General features: G+C 34.5%; 2 protein-coding genes across 8 annotated transcripts in view; one reads left to right on the forward strand and one right to left on the reverse strand.

Moving 5' to 3' along the window:
* The window catches only part of LOC136027568 (microtubule-associated protein futsch-like), a 682,876-nt gene that overhangs the window by 462,566 nt on the left and 207,150 nt on the right, over positions 1-13,160 (reverse strand). The gene's annotated exons all lie outside the window — the stretch shown is intronic.
* Positions 1-13,160, forward strand: part of LOC136027569 (uncharacterized) — a gene marked incomplete at its 3' end in the record, with an annotated part of 143,508 nt that overhangs the window by 81,226 nt on the left and 49,122 nt on the right. The window contains 3 exon segments of the mRNA XM_065704947.1: positions 5,727-5,827; positions 8,088-8,290; positions 12,224-12,330. Of these exon segments, the coding sequence (XP_065561019.1) occupies positions 5,727-5,827; positions 8,088-8,290; positions 12,224-12,330 (411 nt within the window).

Consider the following 13,160-nt stretch of genomic DNA (forward strand, 5'->3'; position numbering starts at 1 on the left):
TAGAACAGACAAAAAATTCTTGTTTTCTCTTTTTTGTTTAAAGTAGAGAACAAAGGTTAAAATTTTTTTTCAGGCTAAGAGCTATGAGCTTGTGGCCTGTATTCAATTAGCTTGTGGCCTATATCATATTTTATGGTTTGATTAATTCAATGATTAAATCATTAATTCAATGAGCTTGTGGCCTATATTATATTTTATGGTTTGATTAAATGACGATCAAATGGTTTTCTATCGTGAGAAATAACTCCAAACTCGTTTGTTTTATTTTAGTTTTTTTCGAACCCCTCATTATATTGGGTAAAGATTTCTGAGTTACTGAAGCATGGATTACCTACAAATATCGGAGTGGAATGGGATCAAAGGTCCTGCGTTAGGTCTTGCATTAGGGCCTTCAGCTATAACGGCTGAAAATCGCTGAAGACGCAATATGTACATGTTTGAAGCTTACAAAGGGGTTCGGGGTTTGACCCTTCCTCCCTAAAAAAAAAATCTAAAATGACTTCATGTTTAGGTTTCTTCCTGTTCAAATTATGTTATAGAAGTTCTTTTTATTGTTACCCCGCCACTCAATTTTCTGATTATCACCCCAAGAAAACTATTGGGTACGTGTCTGGGTTGAACGAAATAGATTGAACACTGGCAACCAAGATAAATAACCAGTAATGCTGTGAAGAAACCGCTAGAATCGACGTCAAGGTTGCCAATATTTTGGTCAATAAATGTGCTCCCTGATCATTCAAGAATATATTATTTTTAGCTGAAATTTGTCCATCGTGAAATCTCAAAAACTAGAGTTTACGAGATTTCAAATCTCAAAAGCTCCATTTTTAAAAAATTGCTATTTTTTGCCAATTGTATTATTGACCAGAAGGTGCTTTGTAAACAACCACTTTCAAAGCGGCCAGTTAACATCAAAGATGATGAAAACAGATAAAATCCATATAGCACGAAGCTGCTACATCTATATATATAAAAATAAGTTGTCTGTCTGTCTGTGGATGGATCAGGTGACGTCACCTGAAAAAACTGGATCAGGTGACGTCAAAACTGAAAAAACTAAAAAAAGGCAAAAACTACAAAAAAACTAAAAACTAATAAAAAAAATAAAAAAGCTAAAAAACTAAAAAAAACTAAAAAAAGGCAAAAACTACAAAAAAAACTAAAAACTAATAAAAAAGCTAAAAAACTAAAAAAACTAAAAAAAGGCAAAAACTACAAAAAAAACTAAAAACTAATAAAAAAACTAAAAAAGCTAAAAAACTAAAAAAACTAAAAAAACTAAAAAAAGGTAAAAAACTAAAAAAACTAAAAAAAACTAAAAAAAAAGGAAAAAACTGAAAAATAAGCTAAAATAAAGGTAAAAACCAATAAAAAACTAAAAAAAAAACTGAAAAAACTAAAAAAAGGCAAAAACTACAAAAAAAACTAAAAACTAATAAAAAAAGTAAAAAAGCTAAAAAACTAAAAAAAACTAAATAAAGGTAAAAAACTAAAAAAAATAAAAAACAAAAAAAAACTAAAAAAAAGGAAAAAACTGAAAAATAAGCTAAAATAAAGGTAAAAACCAATAAAAAACTAAAAAGAAAAAAAGGAAAAAACTAAAAAAAATTTTCATCTAAAAAACTAAAAAAAACTAAAAAAGGTAAAAACTAAAAGAACTAAAAAAGAAAAAAATAAATGACGACACTCAAAGAGAAAGCGACCAGGACAAAAGGAATGTTCGATTAGCAATCAACAAAGCACCGGGACACAGGGAGTATAAATGACGACCAGGACATAAGTAAAAAAAAAAAAACTATCTATATATATAAAAATAAGTTGTCTGTGGATCTGTGGATCGTGGATCAGGTGACGTCACCTGAAAAAACTGGATCAGGTGACGTCAAAACTGAAAAAACTAAAAAAAGGCAAAAACTACAAAAAAAACTAAAAACTAATAAAAAAAATAAAAAAGCTAAAAAACTAAAAAAACTAAAAAAAGGCAAAAACTACAAAAAAAACTAAAAACTAATAAAAAAGCTAAAAAACTAAAAAAACTAAAAAAAAGGCAAAAACTACAAAAAAAAGGCAAAAACTAATAAAAAAAATAAAAAAGCTAAAAAACTAAAAAAACTAAAAAAACTAAAAAAAGGTAAAAAACTAAAAAAACTAAAAACTAAAAAAAACTAAAAAAAAGGAAAAAACTGAAAAATAAGCTAAAATAAAGGTAAAAACCAATAAAAAACTAAAAAAAAAAACTGAAAAAACTAAAAAAAGGCAAAAACTACAAAAAAACTAAAAACTAATAAAAAAAGCTAAAAAACTAAAAAAACTAAAAAAACTAAAAAAAGGTAAAAAACTAAAAAAAATAAAAAATAAAAAAAAACTAAAAAAAAAGGAAAAAACTGAAAAATAAGCTAACATAAAGGTAAAAACCAATAAAAAACTAAAAAGAAAAAAAGGAAAAAACTAAAAAAAATTTTCATCTAAAAAACTAAAAAAAACTAAAAAAGGTAAAAACTAAAAGAACTAAAAAAGAAAAAAATAAATGACGACACTCAAAGAGAAAGCGACCAGGACAAAAGGAATGTTCGATTAGCAATCAACAAAGCACCGGGACACAGGGAGTATAAATGACGACCAGGACATAAGTAAAAAAAAAAATTAACAAAACTAAAAAGAAGGTAAAAACTACAAAAAAACTAAAAACAAAAAAAAACTAAAAACTAATAAAAAAACTAAAAAATCTAAAAATCTAAATAAACTAAAAAAGAAAAAAAAAGGAAAAAAATAAAGGAGAAAAACAAAACTAAACAAGAGCTAAGAGCTCATATGGCACTTGTGACGAGGTCGGAAGAGCCGAGAGCTCATATGGTACGAGGTCGGAAGAGCCAAGAGCCAAGAGCTCATTAAGATCTGGTCACCTTTTCGTAAGTTACAAATACCTCAATTTTCAAAATTACCTCCCCCCTCCCAATTCCACCAAAGAGAGCAGATCCGGTCCAGTTATGTCAGTCACGTATCTTAGACAGGTTTCTATTCTTCCCATCCAGTTTCATCCTGATCTCACCGCTTTAAGTATTTTCTAAGATTTCCGGTCCCCCCAACTGCCCCCCCCCCCCCAATTACGTTTGATCCGGTTGAGATTTAAAATAAGATATCGGAGTTACGAGGTCCTTCTAAATATGAAGTTTCATGAAGATCCGATCACTCCTTCGTAAGTTAAAAATACGTTATTTTTCTTATTTTTCAGAATTACCCCCCCCCCCCCCCGCAATTGAGCGGATAAGTTCCAATTATGTAAATTACGTATGCAAGACTTTTGCTTATTTTTCCAACCAAGTTTCATCCCAATCCCTCCAATCTAAGCGTTTCCCATCATTTTAGGTCTCCCCACCCCAAACTTCCCCCAATGTCACCAGATCCGGTCAGGATTTAAAATAAGAGCTTTGAGCCACGATATCCTTCTAAAAATCAAATTTCATGGAGATCCAATCACCCGTTCGTAAGTTAAAAATACCTCATTTTTTCTAATTTTTCAGAATTAACCCCCCCCCCAACTACCCAAAAGAGAGCGGATCCGTTCCGTTTATGTCAATCATCTATCTAGGACTTGTGTTTATTTTTCCCACCATGTTTCATCCCGATCCCTCCACTCCAAGTGTTTTCCAAGTTTTAGGTTTCCTTCTCCCAACTCCCCGCCCCCATCACCAGATCCGGTCGGGATTTAAAATAAGAGCTCTAAGACACGATATCCTTCTAAACATCAAATTTCATTGAGATCCGATCACCCGTTCGTAAGTTGAAAATACCTCATTTTTCAAATTTTTAAGACTTACTCCCCCCCCCCAACTACCCAAAAGAGAGCAAATAAGTTCCGATTATGTCAATCATGTATCTGGGACTTGCGCTTATTTTTCCCATCAAGTTTCATCCCGATCCCTCTACTCTAAGTGTTTTCCAAGATTTTAGGTTTCCCCCCTCCAACTCCCCCCAATGTCATCAGACCCAGTCGGGATTTAAAATAAGAGCTCTGAGACACAATATCATTCCAAACATCAAATCTCATTAAGATCCAATCACCCACTCATAAGTTAAAAATACTTCATTTTTTATATTTTTCCGAATTAACCGGCCCCTACTCCCCCCCCCAGATGGTCAAATTGGGAAAACGACTATTTCTAATTTAATCTGGTCTGGTCCCTGATACGCTTGCCAAATTTCATCGTCCTAGCTTACCTGGAAGTGCCTAAAGTAGCAAAACCGGGACTTTAGGTTTTCCCCCTCCAACTCCCCCCAATGTCATCAGATCCGGTCGGGATTTAAAATAAGAGCTCTAAGACACAATATCATTCCAAACATCAAATTTTATTAAGATCCAAATACCCGCTGATAAGTTAAAAATACTTCATTTTTTCTATTTTTGCGAATTAACCGGGCCCCCACTCCCCCCCAGATGGTCAAATCGGGAAAACGACTATTTCTAATTTAATCTGGCCCGGTCCCTGATACGCTTGCCAAATTTCATCGTCCAAGCTTACCTGGAAGTGCCTAAAGTAGCAAAACCGGGACCGACAGACAGACCAACAGACCGACAGACCGACAGAATTGGCGACTGCTATATGTCACTTGGTTAATACCAAGTGCCATAAAAACGAATGTATATACAGACCGGTACACCGGGATACAAATGACGACCGGGACACAGGGAATATAAATGACGACCGGGACACAGGGACACAACTACAACGGGGACACCGGGGGAAACAGGGGGATATAAATGACGACCGGGACAAAAAAACTAAAAAGAAAAAAAAACTAAAAACTAATAAAAAAACTAAAAAATCTAAATAAGCTAAAAAAGAAAAAAAAGGAAAAAAATAAAGGAGAAAAACAAAACTAAAAAACGAATGTATATACAGACCGGGACACCGGGATACAAATGACGACCGGGACACAGGGAATATAAATGACGACCGGGACACAGGGACACAACTACAACGGGGACACCGGGGGAAACAGGGGGATGTAAATGACGACCGGGACACCGGGACAGGGAATGGTCGATTAGCAATCACCATCAACAAAGCTCAAGGGCAATCATTAGAATCATGAGGTATAGATCTGAATACAGATTGTTTTCCCATGGACCATTATATGTTGCATGTTCAAGAGTCGGTAAACCTGACAATCTATTTATATGCAAAGACAATGGGACAGCAAAGAATGTTGTATATTCGCAAGTTTTACGTAGTTAAAACCATATATATATATATATATATATATATATATATATATATATATATATATATATATATATATATATATATATATATATATATATATATATATATATATATATATATATATATATATATATATATATATATATATATATATATATATATATATATATATATATATATATATATATATATATATATATATATATATATATATATATATATATATATATATATATATATCTATCTATATTCACAGGTGGGACATAGGGACACAACTACAATGGCGCGTAACTATTATGGCGCGTAACGACTTACGCGCGCGGGGGGGCTTGGGGGGGGGCGCGAAGCGCCCCCACCAACTAGGTGTTGGGGTGGCGCGAAGCGCCACCCCAACAGCTAGTATTTTATATATTTTCATTCGAAGCATGAAAAGTTGGTAACCCTGATCGACGTTGGATATTGTATTCACCGAAATGACTCATGTTTATGTTTGTGTTCCAGGTTTGCCGTATCCACTCAAATATGTTGAAATGCAAGCTATGTAATGGATCTTTTCGTTCGAAGTATTTGCTGAACATTCATTTTTACAGGTTTCATAAAAGGTAACTAAAATAAGTTCATATTTGTTTTATTTCCCTACCGCAAAATCTGAAAAACTACTCACCAGGCTTGCATAAAAATTAATAAAATTGAGAAAAAAAATTTCTAAAATTAAAGAAAATGAATAAAAAACAATATGAATTGAAAAATGAACATGAAAAAAGCTTAACATGAATTAATAAAAATGAAAGTAAAGAAAAAATAGGAAGAAATATATGAAATGATACGACTTTACGTTGTGCTCTATGAGTAAAGCAACGATGCACTAGTGAGGCACGACCCTCGCAGAAAGATAAGTTGCTTTTACATTCGCCTCCTTAATTAGAAATACCTACCTTTAAAGAGTTTGACATGGCTTTAGATGAACGCGATCGTCCATTGGGATTGTGGAAGGGCTTGCCTCCCTTTGTTGGCCTCAGACGGCTTGGTGCTGCAGTGATTTGTTAGAAGCAATAGTAGTAGATGTATCGTTGGAAAACTTGAAACTGTTTCCTGATTGGGCAGTAAAGTTATTAATATTCTTCAGGACAGCAGACTAAAGTCGTCATAGTTTTTTTTCTTATGGGTTCATAATGAATATAGACTTACTGAAGGTGCCATAATGGAGCATAACTCCAGCATTAGTTGGACATTGACTCAGACATCTGTAGAATTAACGTCTGGGGTAATTGCAAAATTCACTTCTGATATGGCAAGAAAAGCTTTCAAATGGAAAGCTAAGTTAGCATCAGATAGTATCTTTATATCGGAAGAATTGACACTTAGGTGACGTGATATTTTAAATGCTGCGACGTGAGTTAGGGGGCGGGGATATTTGTCTATTTAGAAAAATAGATCTTTGGTATTTTATTGAAATTTTTTATTGATAGATATGAAGGAAAGTCTTCAAACTGTCAGCCAAGTTAGCATCAAGAGGTGTTTATGTATCGGACGCACTGACAAAGAGGCGACGGGACCTATTAAATGCATTGAATTCAGTCGGTGGAGGAATTTGCCCGCTGTAAGATTTTTCTACCCCCCCTCCCTCCCTCCTCTTCCCTCTCATAGATTCGGAAAAATAACGTTTCTGGCATTTTCTTTCAAAAATGGCTTTTTTTGGTATTTTCATCGGAAAAGAATAACTACAAGGTCTAACCCTAAATTTTTAAAATACATTTTTTCCCCTTTCCCCCTACAATCCTTTTCAATTAACACCACCGTTGAAATACTGCCAAAAAATGTTTGGACCGATGATGAACAAATTTTGGACAATAGCGGTGGTGGAAGTGTGCCTCGAAAAATCCATACTTTAGCTTATGAGTTAGTTTATCTAATTAATTGAATTTTGTATCCCTCTTTGATACTTTAATGTATTCACATGTTATTGCGTTAGTTTATGATTTTAATCCTTTGCTGTCTTGAAGAATAGTTTTAAAAGGAAAAGATTATTAAAGTAAGCCAATAAATTTGTTGAAAATAAAAATTAAGATATGTTAGCTTACATTTAACGTGTAAGTTTCTCGAAGATTGATATGATTTACTGTCTGTACCTGTTCTTAGGACTCATCCGATTTATCGTTTTTTACCTTTACTTTTTATTTATTGGACTAGATAACACCATTGGACTAGATAAGTTCCTTGTGAGTTTTGCCCCTGACTATATTTTGTCCCCTGGAGGACAACCTTCTGAATTAGAATATAATACGTTAGATGTGATAACTATTGTTAATAATACCTGTTGCCACGTAAATAGTGATTCGATTACCTTGAACCTCCCGATAACAAGTAAATTTTTTCCTTTAAGAGAGGTTACCAGCATTGATGGCTGTTTTTTTATCCTTCAGCTGAATATACAGGGTCTCTCAAACCAGGTCTCATTTCAGAAACTCAAGATTTAATTAAAACAAATTGTTTCTGACGCGCTACTTGTTATTATCGGTTTAGGAATGTATGGCTAAATTAAATGGAATGATAATAGAATAGAAATGAAATGAATACGTGATTTCTGAAAGTTGGCTTTCCCTCGCTCGAGGCTTTGCAAATAAGATTACTTATCAACTAATTCTAAAGATTTGACATGAAATCATGATGAAACCGCCAAATTTTAAATCCGAATTCAAAATTTTCTACACGTGGTTCATTTTTGTGATTATTGTCTTTACAGTGTAAATTCTATTTCAGTTGGTGATGTTCTCTTAATATATTTAGTTTTCCCTTATTCTTAGCTATTGTCGTGTTTTCATGCTTACCTAAAGTTCTTTTTTAATTTCTTTTTACTTTTAGATCACAATATGTTGCACAACATGAATTACACCAATCACCAACTTTAAGTAGAGACAGATTGGATCCAACATTTGTACCTGAAACTCCACCTTTAGTGAATCCTCGGAGATTAGGCAGTTCATGCTTAGTTTTACCTCACCTAGTTTCATGTAGTCCAGAGTATCGGCCAAGACAAAATGAACCAAGAACCAGACACAAAGAAGGTTTGAATTCTCGTTTACCAGATATGTTCGTTAATAGTGTATTTATTTAATTATGTTTTTTTTATAGTTCGGTTTGAAGGACAAAAGATGTATTGCAGTCTTCATGTCAATTGCTTTTTCTTTATTTTTCAAAGTCCTAAGTATTTCTTGCCGAAGCGTAATTTATTTTGCAGGCTGATCAGGATTTTTTCCTTGGGAGGGGGGGGGGAGGGAGAAAGGGACTTGCAAAAAGTTGCCAAAAATTGGCACAGTATATTGAAAATACAAGAATTTACAGCAATATTTGTAAACATTCTAAATTTCAGAGGGGTTACACGCCTACATAAAATCTAGCCATAGGTTTTGTGCGGGACGGTTTAATTTTTTTTTCTCTAGTATTTTTTGAAATCTAAAAGCCCGATTTTCAGCAACCCTTCACCCATAAAACGTTTCCCCATCATAGCCTTTCTTTCGTTATAGACCAAGATGGCGGATTCGAACGGCACTGTACACTGCTTACTATCTGATGCGCTATTGCCCAAACCAGTACCTGAAATTACACTCAAAAAGCCTCTTGCATATCTTCCTCTCTTACAGATAATCCTAGTTTTATTAATCCATTTACCCTCCTCCCTTGAGTTAGGATAAATTTATGGTACCTCAAACGAATCAACTCAGTCAAGAAAGCTTAAAGACAAATGTGATTTTAACCTGTGATAACCTGTGATTTGTTTTTTTGATTGATTTATTATTGTGATTACAATTGTGATTTTAATGTGTGATAACCTGTGATTTTGAACTGTGATTTTAATTATGATTTTGCATAGAATGCATGCTTGTCTTAGAAGCGACTGTGCTGGCGTACTTTGCTATTACCTATATTCAGGGGTTCTGCCTTTTTGCCTGTTTTTCCTCATTTAAGGCCAGTCACAATGGGATCCATTGACTCTCTAAAACTGATTGTTCCTGACGAACTACCTGAAGTATTAATTTGTGTGAAGCTTTCTTAGATTCCAGAAATAAAATGGCTGGATATATCCTGGATTATAGGATGGAAGAAGGGAATCGACAATTAATGGCATATAGTGAAGGGGTCACACTATATGAGAAACTTGCCTCTTTGTTCCCTGTTTCCTTGCCTCCTCCTTCCTCTGACGCAAACACAGGTTGTTAACGCACATCTTCCTTTTTTTAGATAGATAGATACTTTATCCAATATATTTAAAAATACGAGAAACATTAATCCGAGTTGAGAACAGTAAGGCTGGCTGTGTAAATAATAGGACATACACAAAACAAAACATCTCGTTATAGTAATAGTAATAGTAGCAAAATTAACTTAATTGACAAAAAAGAAAAAATAACACAAACCTAGAGAACAAGGAAAAAAAGAAATGCTGGGCAGGAGGGGCGTGGGTAGCCTTCCCATCGTGGAAATAAAAGCAAAAAATCATAAATTTTTCCTTCGGTACTTAAATCACATCTTGTCAAAAAAGCTAGAAATTTTATAGAAGATAATGAAAATTTTAAGGTCCATGGGGTCTCGAACCTAACAAAGTTTTTTTTTTTAGCCCGATTTTGCTTTTGTTTTAGTGGAGGGTCCCTTGGACCAATTTTCGGATGTAAATTACCCATCTTTCCCTATAGTGGAGGAAAGATACGGGAAAAAATGGTCAAACCTCGGGGGAATTGCCAAATATTTTTTTTTACACCAAAATATTCAAAAGAATCACCTTAATTACAAAAAAAATCGCCCGCCCAATCCCCCTTGCGCAAATGTCCCAAATATGCCCTTGAATGGGGAAAATGAGAGGGGGGGGTCCATTTTTGCGTTTATAAATGTTTTGGAGTTTAAATGGTCGTTTCCTATCAAGCATGCTAACCCCAAATCTGAATTCAGATTTTCATTTTTGCGTCCCCTAATGCCCATTTCCAACCTGAAAGGGCGGAGAGGGGGGAAGGGGTTAAAACTCAAAAATAAGAAGTTGTCGGATTGTTTGGTCGTTTCTTATTAAGTCAATGTTGGGGGATTCGAAAACAAAGTTAAAAATCTGATCTTACGTAGTCAAGTACCTCATCAGTTGTAAAATTGACATACATGAACTAGTTATTTTAATCAGTTATGGTCGATTCACCATTTCCTATCAAGCTACGAATGGCGCCTTAGAATATGATTCTTGAAGAGTTTAGTTTCAAAACAGTATTCCAGATTCCTTCTCCAGTTTGCGGTTTCCATTCCATAGAGCCATTCTTTGTGTAATCTACTCAGTAGGACTATCTACCATAGTGCTTGCTAGGTGAATGGGTTTAAGACACACAAGGTTCGTGCAATCATTTACTTCCGATACATGAGTAGGACGACGTTTGTGTGGCCAATACATCAAAAGCTACCTCACCCGAGAAATTCAAATATTTGTTTTCTTTTCAATGATTAACCACAAACCAGGCGATATCTCTTGTTCTTATTCTACAGCCTGTGCGTGCTAGAATAGCACGCACAGAATAGAAATTTCTATTCTCCACAGAATATTCTATTCTATTCGACCACAGAATAGAAATTTCGTGCTAGAATAGAAATTTCGGTCAGGTATTTTTTTATTCTTACAGTGATACACCAACGATAAAAAATTGCTTAGAGCTGAAGAGAACCAAAGGTTTGTCGTGTCCGACGATTGAATTTTCTCCTTACATGAATATGGTCAAAAGTAAGGAGGGGAATTTTTGAGAAATTCTAAAATTAAACAACGCTTCATCAACCTACTTACTGAGAGGCTGTCGAACTCAGGATATAAAGTTCTATATGCTCAAGATGATGCCGATATCTTATTTGTACAAAATGTAGTCAGTTGTGCTGAAACTTCGTCGACCACTTTGATTGGAAATGATACCGACGTATTTGTCCGTACATGCCAAACTTGATGCATGTGATGCCTTTATGCAGACATACACGCATGAATATAACCGACGAGTGTACGACATATAAAGGATAAAGAACAAACCAGGAGCCGAAGCATCAGAAAATATACTCGTATATCATGCGATTGCTCGCTACGATGCAACATCTAGGCTTCATGGCCTATGAAAACCAGCAGTGGTTTCTTTGGAGCTGTCAGTGCAACAGCAGTTGCGAGTCTCAGATGTAGCTGCCGTTGGAACGGTTTGCCTTGCAGCTTTGCCTGTGGGGAGTGTATAGAGGTATTATGTACTAATGCCACAGCTAGACAGGATGAGGACGAGAACGAAGACGAGCAGGGAAGGAGAATTAGCTTTAGCTCTTGCTTTAAAAATCGAAATATTTTTGTTATTAATTAACCTGATTTCTCAAAGCTCCTTTTAATAACTAATTTATCTTAAATTTCGATCTCGATTAAGGAAGTGGTTCTCAAGATCTTATGCCTAGCAACCGCTCATATTACAAGTCCCTTGGGGGTAGAAAACAGGTAAATAGTAAAAAAAATTTTTTTTTACCTTGTAGTGCTGTATTTGATATAAAATGATCCTTTAGCCAGAGGAATCAGCAAATAATGATCCTCTCCCCATTCCATGAAGATTAAAATTGATACCGGGGGATTTCTGACGACATATTTAATTTGTCATGCTTGATTGGATAGGAAACGCCTATTTAAACTCCAAAATGTTATCAACAAAAACATTGATTCCCCCTATCATTTTCCCCAATTTAGGGCAATTTGGGACATTTGTGCAAGGGGGATTTGGGTGGATTTATTTTGTGTAATTAAGCAGGTTTTTCTGAACATTTAGTGCAAATAATTCTGTGACAACCACCCCGTGGTCAAACCGTATTTTTTCTCCAATACGATGCACATATAGTTTCTATTACAGGTATTGTAGTAAATTATTTATAATCTTGTTAATTATAAATATAACCCCCTTTAAAATCCTATTAATAACCTGTAATAATAATCCTAACTTTAGACATTTTCTTTTTGCCAGGCCCTTCAAGAACTGAACACCTCACTCCACCTAGGACGAATAACCTCAAGAAATCAGTTTCACAAGAATTGACGAGTCGAAGTTCATCAGATGGGCTTGTTTCTGTCGTAAGTGTCTTAATACCCGATGGGAATTTTATGCCAAACGTTTATTATGTTTACCTGATATTAGGACCTCCTCTAGATTCTCATGGTTTTTCTAGATTCTCATGGTTTTTCTAGATTCTCATGGTTTTCCTTTACGAACAAAACGGGTGGAAGGATTTGAGGAAAATAGTTTGTGAAGTAGTAGACCGTGTTATTGGAAGAACAGCTAAAGAAGCAGCTATAAGGTTTCTTAGAAGTAGGGAAAACATTAAATTGCAAATCGCTGGATACGAGCCTGGGACTAGGTCAAAGAAGTTTTGAAAGTGCAAATTTTGTATTAAATGAAATAGAAATTAGCTTGACATTACGATGTTCAACTATAATTCTTGAGACACTGAACGTCACCGACTGTAGTTTTATGCTATTTCATAATGGATTTATATGTATGTTAAATAAAAAAAAACAAGTTTTTTCTACTGAAAGTAAGGAGTTGCTTATTGTTTGAAAAAATAGAGCCGCGAGAAAGAGTAAAACTTTAGCGTAAAGAGGGAGTCGTTGAGGAGGGGACAGCCCCTTTCATATACTGAATAATTTCTATTCGTTTTAAATTTAAATGTCGCCTCTCACTTTCAGTAGAAAAAACTTGTTTTTTTTAATTTAATTTCTGATCGTATTTTAAATAATGCCAGGAAATCTGACCCCACCTCCACGAAGAAACCCCCTCAATTTGAAAATGTCCTGTACACAATTCAATCCCGGTGAAAATTTACCCCGAACAACTACTCTTAACTACTCCGCGCGTGAAATTGAGACGAAAAAGAGAAAACAAGACATATAAAAAGAATTTTGTA

Source organism: Artemia franciscana, chromosome 5, assembly GCF_032884065.1.
Source record: "Artemia franciscana chromosome 5, ASM3288406v1, whole genome shotgun sequence".
In the NCBI taxonomy this organism is placed as follows: domain Eukaryota; kingdom Metazoa; phylum Arthropoda; class Branchiopoda; order Anostraca; family Artemiidae; genus Artemia; species Artemia franciscana.